General features: G+C 49.3%; 1 protein-coding gene across 1 annotated transcript in view; it reads left to right on the top strand.

The window, feature by feature from the left end:
• The window catches only part of CFAP47 (cilia and flagella associated protein 47), a 730,879-nt gene that overhangs the window by 678,534 nt on the left and 38,477 nt on the right, over positions 1–13,868 (top strand). Inside the window, exon 63 of the mRNA XM_068268343.1 lies at positions 13,405–13,566. Coding sequence (XP_068124444.1) covers positions 13,405–13,566 — 162 coding nt within the window. The remainder of the gene's footprint in view (positions 1–13,404; positions 13,567–13,868) is intronic.

The raw sequence follows: 13,868 nt of genomic DNA, 5'->3' as shown, positions 1-13,868 counted from the left end.
TTTTTTCTAGAGAAAATGGATTTTAAAGTGAAATCAACACTTTAAATGGGGCTATTAATTGGTAATAAGTGGTTTTAAAAAGGGATATACGCGTTAAGCAGTCAAAGAGGTGAAGGCGAGTTCCAATGGCACTTGGCGGCGAAGGTACCGCTGGAGGAGGATGAGTGGCTGACGCCAAAAAGGCCCCAGAGAGGTTTTTGTAATTTTTTTTTTGTTTTTTTTGCAGCAATTAGCAATGACATCGCAGCAGAGTTGTCAGTGGACACGGGCAGTGTGAACGCAGAGTGCAGTGGTGGTAGCGACTGAGTCAGGAGAAGGACTATGCGGGCGGTCAGTTCAGCAGCACAGAAGGACCACGGCAACATACTGGTAGTAGTAGTAGCAGCACAGCGTCATAGTGCTGGCCAAAAAATTAAATGCACCCGGTGACCCGGGCAGTGTGAACGCAGACAGAGTACATTGGTGGAAGCGAGTGAGTCAGGAGGAGGAGGACAATGCCGGCGGTCAATTCAGCAGCACAGAAGGACCATGGCAACATACTGGTGCTAGTACTAGCAGCACAGCGTCATAGTGCTGGCCAAAAAATTAAATGCACCCGGTGACCCGGGCAGTGTGAACGCAGACAGAGTACATTGGTGGAAGCGACTGAGTCAGGAGGAGGAGGACAATGCGGGCGGTCAGATCAGCAGCAGCAGCACAGAAGGACCATGGCAACATACTGGTGGTAGTAGTAGTAGTAGCACAGTGTCATAGTGCTGGCCAAAAAATTAAATGCACCCAGGTGACCCGGGCCGTGATAACGCAGACAGAGTGCATTGGTGGTACCGTGGTAGCGACTGAGTCAGGAGGAGGAGGAGGACAAAGCAGGCGTGCAGTTCAGCAGCAGCAGCACAGAAGGACCATGGCAACATACTGGTGGTAGTAGTAGCAGCACAGCATCATAGTGCTGGCCAAAAAATTAAATGCACCCGGTGACCCGGGCAGTGTGAACGCAGACAGAGTACATTGGTGGTACCGTGGCAGCGACTGAGTCAGGAGGAGGGGGAGGACAAAGTGGGCGTTCAGTTCAGCAGCAGCAGCAGCACAGAAGGACCATGGCAACATACTGGTGGTAGTAGTAGCAGCACAGCGTCATAGTGCTGGCCAAAAAATTAAATGCACCCGGTGACCCGGGCAGTGTGAACGCAGACAGAGTACATTGGTGGTACCGTGGTAGCTACTGAGTCAGGAGGAGGAGGAGGACAAAGCGGGCGTTCAGTTCAGCAGCAGCAGCACAGGAGGACCATGGCAACATACTGGTGCTAGTAGTAGCAGCACAGCGTCATAGTGCTGGCCAAAAAATTAAATGCACCCGGTGACCCGGGCAGTGATAACGCAGACAGAGTACATTGGTGGTACCGTGGTAGCGACTGAGTCAGGAGGAGGAGGAGGACAAAGCGGGCGTTCAGTTCAGCAGCAGCAGCAGCATAGAAGGACCATGGTAACATACTGGTGCTAGTAATAGCAGCACAGCGTCATAGTGCTGGCCAAAAAATTAAATGCACCCGGTGACCCGGGCAGTGATAACGCAGACAGAGTACATTGGTGGTACCGTGGTAGCGACTGAGTCAGGAGGAGGAGGAGGACAAAGCGGGCGTTCAGTTCAGCAGCAGCAGCAGCATGGAAGGACCATGGCAACATACTGGTGCTAGTAGTAGCAGCACAGCGTCATAGTGCTGGCCAAAAAATTAAATGCACCCGGTGACCCGGGCAGTGTGAACGCAGAGTGCAGCAGCGGGAAGCGACTGAGTCAGGAGGAGGAGGACAATGCGGGCGGTCAGTTCAGCAGCAGCAGCACAGAAGGACCATGCCAACATACTGGTGGTAGTAGTAGCAGTAGCAGCACAGCGTCATAGTGCTGGCCAAAAAATTAAATGCACCTGGTGACCCGGGCAGTGATAACGCAGACAGAGTACATTGGTGGTACCGTGGTAGCGACTGAGTCAGGAGGAGGAGGAGGACAAAGCGGGCGTTCAGTTCAGCAGCAGCAGCACAGAAGGACCATGGCAACATACTGGTGCTAGTAGTAGCAGCACAGCGTCATAGTGCTGGCCAAAAAATTAAATGCACCCAGTGACCCGGGCAGTGTGAACGCAGAGTGTAGTAGCGACTGAGTCAGGAGGACAAAGCGGGCGGTCAGTTCAGCAGCTCAGAAGGAGGACCATGGCAACTTACTGGTAGTAGTACCATAACACCAAAAAATTAACCAAGGTAGGCACTAGGCAGGTAGTAACTGTCTTTATAAAGGCAGGCATAGTTAACAACAGCACATGCAGCAGCCACTTCATGTCCCCCTGTGTCCGACAATAGGGGCCAGGAACTCACCTTCCACCCAAGCCTGGTTGATTTTCAGGAAGGTGAGTTTGTCCACAGAGGCGTGGGAGAGCCGAGAGCGCTTCTCTGTGACCACACCACCGGCCGCACTAAAGCATCTCTCTGAGAGGACACTGGAAGGAGGGCAGGATAGGAGTTCCAGGGCGTACTGGGAAAGCTCACTCCAGATGTCCAGTCTCTTGACCCAGTACTCCAAGGGGTCCACGGGGCTGTCGGTGTCATTGAGCCCGCTGGATGACCCCATATAGTCAGACACCATGGTGGTCAGTCGTTGCTTGTGCTGGTTGGTGGTGGATGCTGTGGCGGGCACCTCTGTTCTGGGCTGCTGCACTGCATACAGGCTCTTGCTTAGGCTCTTCAGGTCTCCGGGGCGCCAGTTGCTGCTGCTGCTGCTGGTGGTTGTTGTTGTGCTGCTAGTGGCAATGGAAGGCACCTCTTGCTGGCTTGGGAGAGCAGTTACAGTGGGGGTGGAAGGCTGGGGGAATGCTTCCAGTAGTCTGCGCACAAGGGCCTCCTTCAACTCCCTTGTGCGTTGCTCGGTGGTGGATGGCGTCATTAAGTCTCCCAGCTTCCCTTTCAGACGGGGATCAAGCATCAAGGTAATCCAGATGTCCTCCCTTGAACGCATCTGGATCACCCGGGGGTCCCTGCGAAGGCAGCGCAACATGTGCACAGCCATGGGAAACAAGTGGGCCCTGCCAGCAAGATCTTCCTCGTCCTCGCCATTGTCCCATAACGCATGCCTGTCCTCTTCCTGTGCCATGTCGTTGTCCTCCTCAAACCGCCATCCACGTACAACGCCTGCTGCACTCTGCTCCTCCTCCTCCTCCTCATTCAGGTTAGGGACCTCCAACTCTTCCACTACCTGCTGTGAGCCCTCCTCTGAGCTGGACTGTGCTGCCATCTGCTCCTGTTCTTCCAACTGCCTCAGGGCTTCATCCCCACGCTCAATTAAATTGTCCATTGCCTGCTCCAGTAGACAAACCAAGGGCACCCACTGGCACACAGAGGCCCGCTCCTCACTGACCATCTTGGTTGCCTCCAGGAAGGGACTCAGCACCAGGCATACTTGCTGCATCAGTGTCCACTGAGTGGCAGTAATCATGGGGACTTGCTGGTTGCTGGGGACACTTGGGTCTAGCATGTAGGCCCTAAGAGCCAGCCTGTGCTGACACAGCCGATCCAACCTGGCCAGAGTCGAATTCCAGCGAACTGGCATGTCGATGATCATCCGGTGTTGTGGCCTTCCATACTGCTGCTGTAAGGTGGACAAGAGTGCAGAGGCAGTGGCTGACAGGCGGAAAAAGCGTACCACCGCCCGGGCATCCTGCAGCAGCTCGCTCATCCCCTGGTAGGTGCGCAAGAAGCGCTGCACCACAAGATTGAGCACGTGGGCCAAGCAGGGGATGTGCTGGAGGTTTCCCTGCTGCACTGCTGCCACCAGGTTTGCTCCGTTATCGGCTACCACATACCCCACTTCCAGGCCTCTGGGGGTCAGCCACCTCCGCTCCTGCTTCCTGAGGGCGGCCAGGACGTTGGTGGCCGTAAGCCTCTCCTTCCCCAGGGTCACCAATTTTAAAAGGGCTTGGCAGTGCCGAGGCTTGGCGCTGCTGCTGCCGAGGCGGGCTTGCTTTCCGGGTGCAGAGGGAGTGTCGTGACAGGACCCTTCTGCATCCCCCTGATCCCGCGTGGTTGCACCACTAGCTGGGCTGATGCGCTCTTGTCCTCCCTCCCTTCCATCAGTGTCACCCAGTGGGCCGTAAAGGACAGGTAGCGACCTGTCCCAAATCTGCTACTCCACGAGTCCATGGTCACGTGGACCCGCTTGCCCACAGAGTAGTCCAGGGAACGGGCCACGTTTTCCACCGCAAACTTGTGGAGTGCTGGGATCGCGCTCCTGCTGAAATAGTGGCGACTGGGGACTTGCCACTCGGGGATGCCAAATTGGAGCAGCGTCCGCATGGCGCTCCCCTCCTGCACCAGGGAGTAGGGAAGCAGCTGTGATGCCATGGCCCGGGCCAGCAAGCCATTTAGTTTGCGGATCCGCCTGTGGCTTGGAGGCAGAGGCTTGGTCAGACCCTGAAAGGTGTCGCTCAGCAGGGTCTGACGACGCTGGGATGCAGGGGAGACAGAGGAGAGAGACGAACACTGGCTGCCAGCCTCAATGTCTGTGTCCTGAGTAGCCGAGGTGGAAGAGCGCTTGCGTGCTACTACTGCTGCTGCTGTGGGGGATTCACGATCCTGAGGGAGGGATGATGCTGCTGCGCTGGTGGGCCTTCTGCTCTCAGGAACCCCTGCCAGCAGTGCCTGCTTCCTCTTAAACTCCGCATACTCGCGGCAGTGGCGGCTTCTCAGGTGGCCCTGGAGGGATGAGGTACCCATCTTGCTCAGACTTTTCCCACGGCTCAATCTTTTGCTGCATAACCTGCACACCGCATACCTTTTGTCATCAGTACATTCCTCAAAGCAATCCCACACTGGTGACTTTAATTTACTGCGGCCCCCACTAGCAGAGGGTGCAGCGGAACAATGTGTGGTAATAGTTGCCGGGGGTTGCATGGTGGTGGTGCCGGCTGAAGCAGTGTCCTGTCTACTTCCTCCACGCCCACTGCTGCTGATGCCCCTGCCCCTGCCTGACATATGGCGATATCCTTGCCTAGGCCGAGGTGACTCGTCATCCTGCTCTGCCTCTGACCATTTTTCCACGGACTCAGCAGGCTGCACATAGTTAGGGTCCACAACGTCGTCATCATCAGCAGCATCTTCATAATCCAGCTCTTCCTCTGACTCCACCGCCTCCTCTTCTGTCCCTACATCCCCAGACACAGACCCCTCTTCTTCATCACCAGAACTCAACAACGCTTGTGATTGTGGCCCGATCTCAATCTCTGCCACATCAGTCCCCAGTAAATCCTGAGCTTCTTGCATCAGCAGGTTCCCAGAAGCCGGACTGAGGGACAGAACGCTGTCATCCTGGGAGGGCTGCTGACCAGTGGGTGCTGGGGTGGATGTCACAACAAGCGTGGGACGTTGGCTGCTGCTGCTGCTTGGAGTGGTGCTCACAGTAGAGGTCTGGGAGGAAGTCATGATGTCCATGAGTACGTCAGGTTCCATTTGCTCAACCACCACACGGGGACCAGAAACTTTAAAATATTTGGACAATGGCGTCCGCTGACTCGGCCCAGGCTTTGCTGCCCCCCTTTCTGCTGCATCACGACCACGTACAGCTGGGCGTCCTCTCCCTGGACGTGGAGCAGTCCCAGAAGTGGCTGAGGCAATTGAACTCCCTTTCCTCTCACCCCGCGAAACCCTGCCAGACATGTTGCTAGTAATGAATCATTGGATGCAGTGGGCACAGTACAAGGTCACTGAAGGATGCAGTGGGCACAGTACAAGGTCACTGAAGGATGCAGTAGGCACAGCAGTGGGCACTGGATATACAACTAGGTCACTGAAGGATGCAGTGGGCACAGTACAAGGTCACTGAAGGATGCAGTGGGCACAGCAGTGGGCACTGGATATACAACTAGGTCACTGAAGGATGCAGTGGGCACAGTACAAGGTCACTGAAGGATGCAGTGGGCACAGTACAAGGTCACTGAAGGATGCAGTGGGCACAGCAGTGGGCACTGGATATACACCTAGGTCACTGAAGGATGCAGTGGACACAGTACAAGGTCACTGAAGGATGCAGTGGGCACTGGATATACAACTAGGTCACTGAAGGATGCAGTGGGCACAGCACAAGGTCACTGAAGGATGCAGTGGGCACAGCAGTGGGCACTGGATATACAACTAGGTCACTGAAGGATGCAGTGGGCACAGTACAAGGTCACTGAAGGATGCAGTGGGCACAGTACAAGGTCACTGAAGGATGCAGTGGGCACAGCAGTGGGCACTGGATATACAACTAGGTCACTGAAGGATGCAGTGGGCACAGCACAAGGTCACTGAAGGATGCAGTGGGCACAGCAGTGGGCACTGGATATACAACTAGGTCACTGAAGGATGCAGTGGGCACAGTACAAGGTCACTGAAGGATGCAGTGGGCACAGCAGTGGGCACTGGATATACAACTAGGTCACTGAAGGATGCAGTGGGCACAGTACAAGGTCACTGAAGGATGCAGTGGGCACAGTACAAGGTCACTGAAGGATGCAGTGGGCACAGCAGTGGGCACTGGATATACAACTAGGTCACTGAAGGATGCAGTGGGCACAGTACAAGGTCACTGAAGGATGCAGTGGGCACAGCAGTGGGCACTGGATATACAACTAGGTCACTGAAGGATGCAGTGGGCACAGCACAAGGTCACTGAAGGATGCAGTGGGCACTGGATATACAACTAGGTCACTGAAGGATGCAGTGGGCACAGTACAAGGTCACTGAAGGATGCAGTGGGCACAGTGCAAGGTCACTGAAAGATGCAGTGGGCACAGCAGTGGGCACTGGATATACACCTAGGTCACTGAAGGATGCAGTGGGCACAGTACAAGGTCACTGAAGGATGCAGTGGGCAGAGCAGTGGGCACTGGATATACAACTAGGTCACTGAAGGATGCAGTGGGCACACAAGGATGTCACACTGTGTAATGAGATGCTCATATGCCAGCGAGCGAGCAGTGGGCACTGGGCACAGCACAAGGTCACTGACAGAATGAATGAACAGCGCTGGCAGAGAGTGGCGGCGCCGGCGGTGTGACTGGCTGCCTGCAAATAGTACAAGTGTATAACTGTCACTGGAATATGCAAGTGAACACTGCAGTTGCACTAACCTGCCTGCCTGCACTACACACAGATAATCCCCACTGCCACTACACTGACTACACTGCAGCACTGAACCTGCCTGCACTACACACAGTTAAATAATCACTAGACTCCCACACTCCCACTACACTACACTGACTACAACTAACTACAGCACTCACTCACTGACTAGCTAACTGTGTACAGTATAAGAGCAGTGTTAGCAAAAAAAAACGCTTTGTTTTTAACACAATAAATGCACTTGCTCAAACAACAATGGCCTGGAGATAATCCTCTCAGCACCACAGTCTAGCAAGGACAGAGCTTTTCCATCATGGCCGCCGCTTTATATTCAGGAGGGGAGGGCATAGCTCCCCTCCTGTGTTTGGTTGCTAGGGCCTGGCTGGGGCACTCTGATTGGCCTGCAATGTGTCACTTCCGCATAGTTTGACGCATTTCCGCAAACCACGACTTCAGCGCCGGGTTTCACGGATTTCTGTCCGCATTCACGCGAAGCCGAAGTAGATTTTCGTGGTTGAAAATCTATTCACGGCTTAGCGTGTCCGAGGCGGAATGCGTCAAAATGGTCGTGAATCCACGCGTAAGCGTGATCATGACCTGACGGTGAGCACCACTGATGTGACTCTCTATTGTTATTAAGTACTGCTCTGCATTTCTTTGAATCACTCCTTAACTATAGTCTCAGTAAGTACTCAAACATGTAATTCTTTTCAATGTTTTTCCCTCCTTCTGTTCCAATGGTTAAAAGATAACTGAGGTGACATGTGACATGATGAGATAGAGGTGTATGTACAGTGCCTAGCACACACATAACTATGTTGTGTTCCTTTGTTTCTTTCTCTGCCTGAAAGCGCTAAATATCAGGTATGTAAGTGGCTGACTCTGTCCAGACAGGAAGTGACTACAGTGTGACCATCACTGATAAGACATTTTAACTATAAATGACTTTCCTCGCAGAAAATGGCTTCTGAGAGCAGGAAAGAGACAAAAAGGATCAATAGTTCATACATTTTAGCTCTGGCTTACTTCAATGAATGTGTCATTGAGAAAAAACAATAAAACAGTTAAAACTTAAAAAGTAGATTTAAACATAAAATAAAACTGAGGACTATCTTAAAAAGTCATTTTTAGATGGAAGGAAGATAGATACAATTGTTTATTTCATTCTTTTACTTTACCTCGGGTGTCCTTTAAGTATGCTCTATTCCAACTTGGAGAGACACAGTGGAGGCAGAAGTGACACAGTGGGGTGGTGGGGCAGAGGTGGCACAGGTGGGACACTGAAGGCACATGGGAACAGGGGGCACTGAGGAAGTACAGGTGACAGAGATGGCACAATGTTCTGACTTAAGAACTGATCCAGATTAAGAACACACCTACAGTCCCTGTCTCGTTTATTGAATGGGGACTACCTGTACATGTGAATGATATCTAAATCTTTGTGGATGACAGAAATTACAAAGCATCTCTCACCAGCAGGACATTTTCTTAACCATTCTACATTTTAGGGTTGCAGCGGTATGAATATTCACGGTATGATAACAGTATAAGAAATACCACGGTATATTACATTTTTTGGACTTAGGCATCCCCCTTACATTAAATAATGTGCCCTCCCGCCTCAGTATGGTAGGTAGATGTGCTCCACTCCCTCAGCATACATATGATTGTGGGGAAAAATATAATTTGGCTTCCAGCTATTGGTGGCGGCCAAATTACAGTGTTTTTATAGTAATTTGTGATCTGTCTTTTAAGGGCGACTCAAATTACTCAGTGAGTGCCGCTATAGCCGTAACTCCTATTAAGGCCTATGGCGGTGCCGGCTGCGCCCAAATCTCCGGCACTGTTTTTACAGAACTCCACTTCTTCACCCTCCTCCCCCTGTATGGTAGCCAGGTATAGATGCATCCAGTATAGGTAAATAGCTATAGTTGCCCCCAGTATTAGTAGCCAGAAATAGGTGCTGCAGGTATAGGTAGCCAGGAATAGGGATAGCCAGGAATAGGTTCCCACAGTATAGGTAGCCAGGAATAGGTGCTGCCAGTATAGGTAACCAGGAATAGGTGCCCCCGTTATAGATGGCCAGGAATAGGTGCAGACAGTATAGGTAGCCAGGAATAGGGGTAGCCAGGAATAGGTGCTCACAGTATAGGTAGCCAGGAATTGATGCCTACAGTATAGGAAGCCAGGAATAGGTAACCACAGTATAGGTAGCCAGGAATAAGTGCCCGCAGTACAAGGAGCCAGGAATAGGTGCAGCCAGTATAGGTCGCCAGGAATAAGTGCAGCCGGTATAGGTAGCCAGGTGGAGGGGAGGAGGGACACATCAGTGGGGGCAAACACTTACATCGCCGGGATCCAGCACGCGTGCACTAATTACTTCTTCCCTCTTCCTGTTCGTGTGTTCCATCTCCTTGTAAGCACCCCTGGAAGCTGTTAAAGGGAGATAGAATGCATGAACAGGAAGAACTAAGTAGTACATGCTGGATCCCGGTGATGTGAGTAAGTGTTTACCCCCGCCACTGTTTGTGCTCCCGCCACTACGTCCCATCCCCAACACTCTTCGTGTGCCCACCGCTGTGCCCCCCCCCCCCCTGAAAACTGGTGAAACAAGATAGTAAATGGTATGATTACCGGGCTACCATGCACAATCAAACAATTATTTTGTGCAAATGTAGTAGGGTTGCTGCAGTATACCGCAGCAACCCTATGCACAAAATATATAGTGAATGCTTAAGATGATTCTTAGGCCATTTATCATGTTCCTATGAAAGGTCTAGTTCTTTTTCCTGTCTATCTCCAAAGGGAGCTTGAGGTAAGAGACATATGGAAGCTGACATATTTATTTTCTTTTAAACAATGTAAAGCCATAGAGTTTACATTTGCTTAAGTATTTAGAGATTTGATATCTGAAGTTTGGATAGGAAAAAACGGATGTCATTAATATGTTGCTACCTTATACATTGTATCTTTTGGCTTAAATCCAACAATAGGCTCATTAATCTGGACCTCCGTTAACTACTTTAGGACCGCAGTGATTGAAATCTACGCCCTGTTTTGGTGGTTACCTGGCTGGCAGGGCATAGATTTCAAAGACAGGGCCAGGAGCCAATGAAACCTGCTCCTGACCCGCTCACAAAAACTCTGACATCATAGAGACGGCAGAGTGGGTGGCCCAGGTCCCCGATGTGCAGCGATTGTGATGGGTATGTGCGGTGATTTGTCGTTATCCGTTGGAATTACGCCGTTTCTGTACCAGCGGTCTCTGGTCCTTAACCCTTTCCACTCTGAGTTTTTTCCTAAAGGGAGTCATTTCTACTCGGAGTGTTTTTTTTTTTTTTTACAGAAATGCACTCTCCATTTTACTCTCTCTCCCATTCTTACATGGAACGTAACACAGTAACATGGTATATCTTATTTTAAAGAACACATTATAACGTTTAATTTCATACCTTATTTGGACAGTTTGGTATCTTCTTTTGGCTGGTAGCAGAGAAGTTGACCAAAGTATGGTACACTTTAAAGCAATTTCCTGCGTGTAATCCTGGCCTGCGTGAGCAAGTTTCGCAAAAATAGGTGGTTTTTCCCCTGCCACCTGGTGTCTTCCTGTCACTGCACACTGTGCAATCTTTGGTGTTTCGATTGGGCATATTAGCAATAAAATGCTGGATGCCATTTAGACGCTCCTCCACGTCCAATGAAGAAGGGCGGCCATATCTCCGCTGAGGCCTAGAGGCTCGTTGTTCGCGAACCACCTCAAGAATGAGGTTCTTGCGATAGCTGATATGATCCTTTGGTTCATGTGGATGCAACTGGTTGTAAATTATAAAGCTATTCAGTACTGCCAGCTCCAACAACCAAATAAAGGTCTTCCTCCACCACTTCATTGACTTCCTGTTGAACGAGTAACAACTGGTATAATGATCAAATCGGTCAACCGCTCCCATGTGTTTAGTATAGTCTACAACTGCTGTGGGCTTCTCAACATTTTCAGTCACTCTACCTTTCATTCTTCTCTGCTGTGTTGTTGTAGTAGCAGGGTAGAAAGTGCTAAGCATGTGTATAATACGCTTATCCTTCCATGCCAATACCATCTCTTCTGCCAAGTTTCCAAGCACGAACTTCACAACTCTTCAGTTTCAATTTTTTTATTTCACTTGGTAGACCTTTACGATTGGGCATGACCGTTCCTGTTATGTGAATTTTTTCTTTTAGTAACTCTTGTGCCAATATGTGACTGGTATAAAATCGATCAATGGTATCCATGTCCAGGAGTGGCTTGTTTCAGATTTGTAGAAAGATGAAGGACAATACGAGCTGAAAATGGCAAGTCTGGCCTTGGCAGCTTTCCGTAGTTGCAGATCCATAATATGGTTCAAACGCAAAGAGGAATCCAGTCTCACAATCAGCCATAGAAAACACTCGTAGCCCCCACTTGCTTGGTTTCTGAGGATTGTACATCTTGTACTTTGATCTTCCTTTGAAACTAATTGTGCTTTCATCAATTACTGCATTCCTATGGGGTACAAACATATTTTTGCATCTTTCTTTCATATGCTCTGTCAAGTTCCTGACCTTGCAACCCCTAGTTTGAGGGCCTTCAGGACCACTGATGGGTGGAGAAACATGTAACATCCAATGGATATGACTAAATCGCTCGCGAGAAAAAATATCACTAAAAAAGGGGGTGTAATTGATCCACCGAGTTGAGAAAAAATCCTGGATAGATCCCCTTTCTTGCAGTGCCATCCTAAGAATTACTCCAAAGTATGCCTTTATTTCCTGCATAGTAACATCAGTCCAGCTCTTCCAGATGGATCTGGGTGAAAGAGGTTTATTTTCTAACTTCCACTTTGCATAATCATTTGTTTCATTAATAATTTCTTGTAATAGGGCCGGTGTAAAAAAAAAAGCTCAAAAAACTCACTGACAGTTTCTGTAACATTAGCTGCAGGCAGTTGTACCCCTGCATTACACACAGTAAAGGGAAAATTATGCAGCAAGCAGTCACTGGTAGAAGAGAAGCTTGCCCATTTTCTGTGATCACCATCACCCTCCCCACTTTCAGCAGCCTCCCCACTTTCAGCAACTTCCCCACCTTCATCAGCCTCGTCGATATCAGTGTCATCACTCTAGTAATCATCATCGTCATCAGTGACAGTATAGTCACTGTAATCACCAGAATCCTGCACATCTGATTACTGCTACTGTCCTCCATAATCCGCTGTGCCACCTCAGCCGCTGTCATTTTCTTTTACCTGCTGCAGAGGATGCCATTGCTCCACTTTGTAAGGAATCTGCAAGGAATCTTTAATAAATAACCTGGAACCTGCAAGGGATCTTCCAGGAATCTGCAAGAAGGGATCTGCAAGAAATCTGCAAGAACCTGCAAGGGATCAGCAAGGATTGTGGAAGAAGTAATCTGCCAGGAATCTGCCAGGAAACTGCAAAAAACACCTTGCAGAGAAGCAGCTACAATCCGCAACAAAAATGCAGAATTGATTCTGCCACTTCCTGCCAGCGCTGATAGTGCACTTCCGGTTTAGGGGAGGGGGGTACCATCTGTGTGGGCATGTAGTCTTACATGCCCACTGAACATGAAGACGGAGATCGGGCTTTGCTGGGGGCCAGATGTGTTGCTAACCGCCGCTGAAAAAAAATGTCCTGCATAGTGGGACATACGACAGGAACGGCAAATTCGCAATGTCCCGCTATGCGGGACATACGAGTGGAAGGGGTTAAGGGGCAGAGACCGCTAGTACTTAAGTGGTTGAAAATAAATAGTTAAAACATTGTTCTTATGATAGTACAAAACTGAGTTGCAATTTGAGATGTAAAACTTTTTTTGAATCAATTATAATTATCCAAAGCCCTGAGAATTGGACTGGAATCCACTGAACATCATTTAATCTGCTGTCTAAAACCATTATCTGGAACTCATTTTCTCAAGCGCTCAAGCCATAAAGTCTCAGGAGACTCTGTAGAATTCTTCTCAGGGCTATAAGGAAACCCTTAAATTTCTCCTTTTCAAGAATTGTATTTTTCTAATCCATCATATAGAGTCATTGCATTAAAATAATTTTGTGTTTTTCCAAAACTGAATATCTTTTCAGTCATTTTACTGAATACAGTATGTGATTTGATCGCAAAATTGCACCTTTACAAGTGTGTGAAGGTGTCATTTGAGAATCAAAAGGTCATACAATAAATGATTGAGATATACTGAGATGTGGTGATTTGATGAGCAATATCATTCTCTTTCAGACACTCAGCCACATTGGTTGTACAAAGTGTCACTGGTGGCATTTGGAAGTTCCCCATACAGTTTGTTGCCTCTGAACCAAATGTGGACGATGTCATACAAATTGAAGCAGCTGGTCTAAACAAAGAGTCTGTTGTTGGCTTTCGACTGTCCAGTCAAACAAGGTAGGTTTGTTGTCATATTGTATAGTGAAGGATTCATTGAGTACCCAAGGTGACATGTGACTTGATGAGATAGACATGTGTATGTACAGTGTCAAACATACAAATAACTATGCTGTGTTTCCTTTCTTCCTTTTCTGCCAGGGAAAGTTAAACATCAGGTATGCAAGTGATAGTTTATATTTGGTTGGGATCGAGTCAGATGATAGCCTAACCCTCACTGATAAGGCATTGCAGCCATAAAATGCTTTCATGGAAGAGAACAACTTCTTAGTGCTGGGATAGATAAAAAAAATAGTTCATAT

Source organism: Hyperolius riggenbachi, chromosome 2 (genome assembly GCF_040937935.1).
Source record: "Hyperolius riggenbachi isolate aHypRig1 chromosome 2, aHypRig1.pri, whole genome shotgun sequence".
NCBI lineage: Eukaryota > Metazoa > Chordata > Amphibia > Anura > Hyperoliidae > Hyperolius > Hyperolius riggenbachi.
Note: the sequence above shows the minus strand (reverse complement) of the source record. Positions and strands in the feature narration are given on the sequence as shown.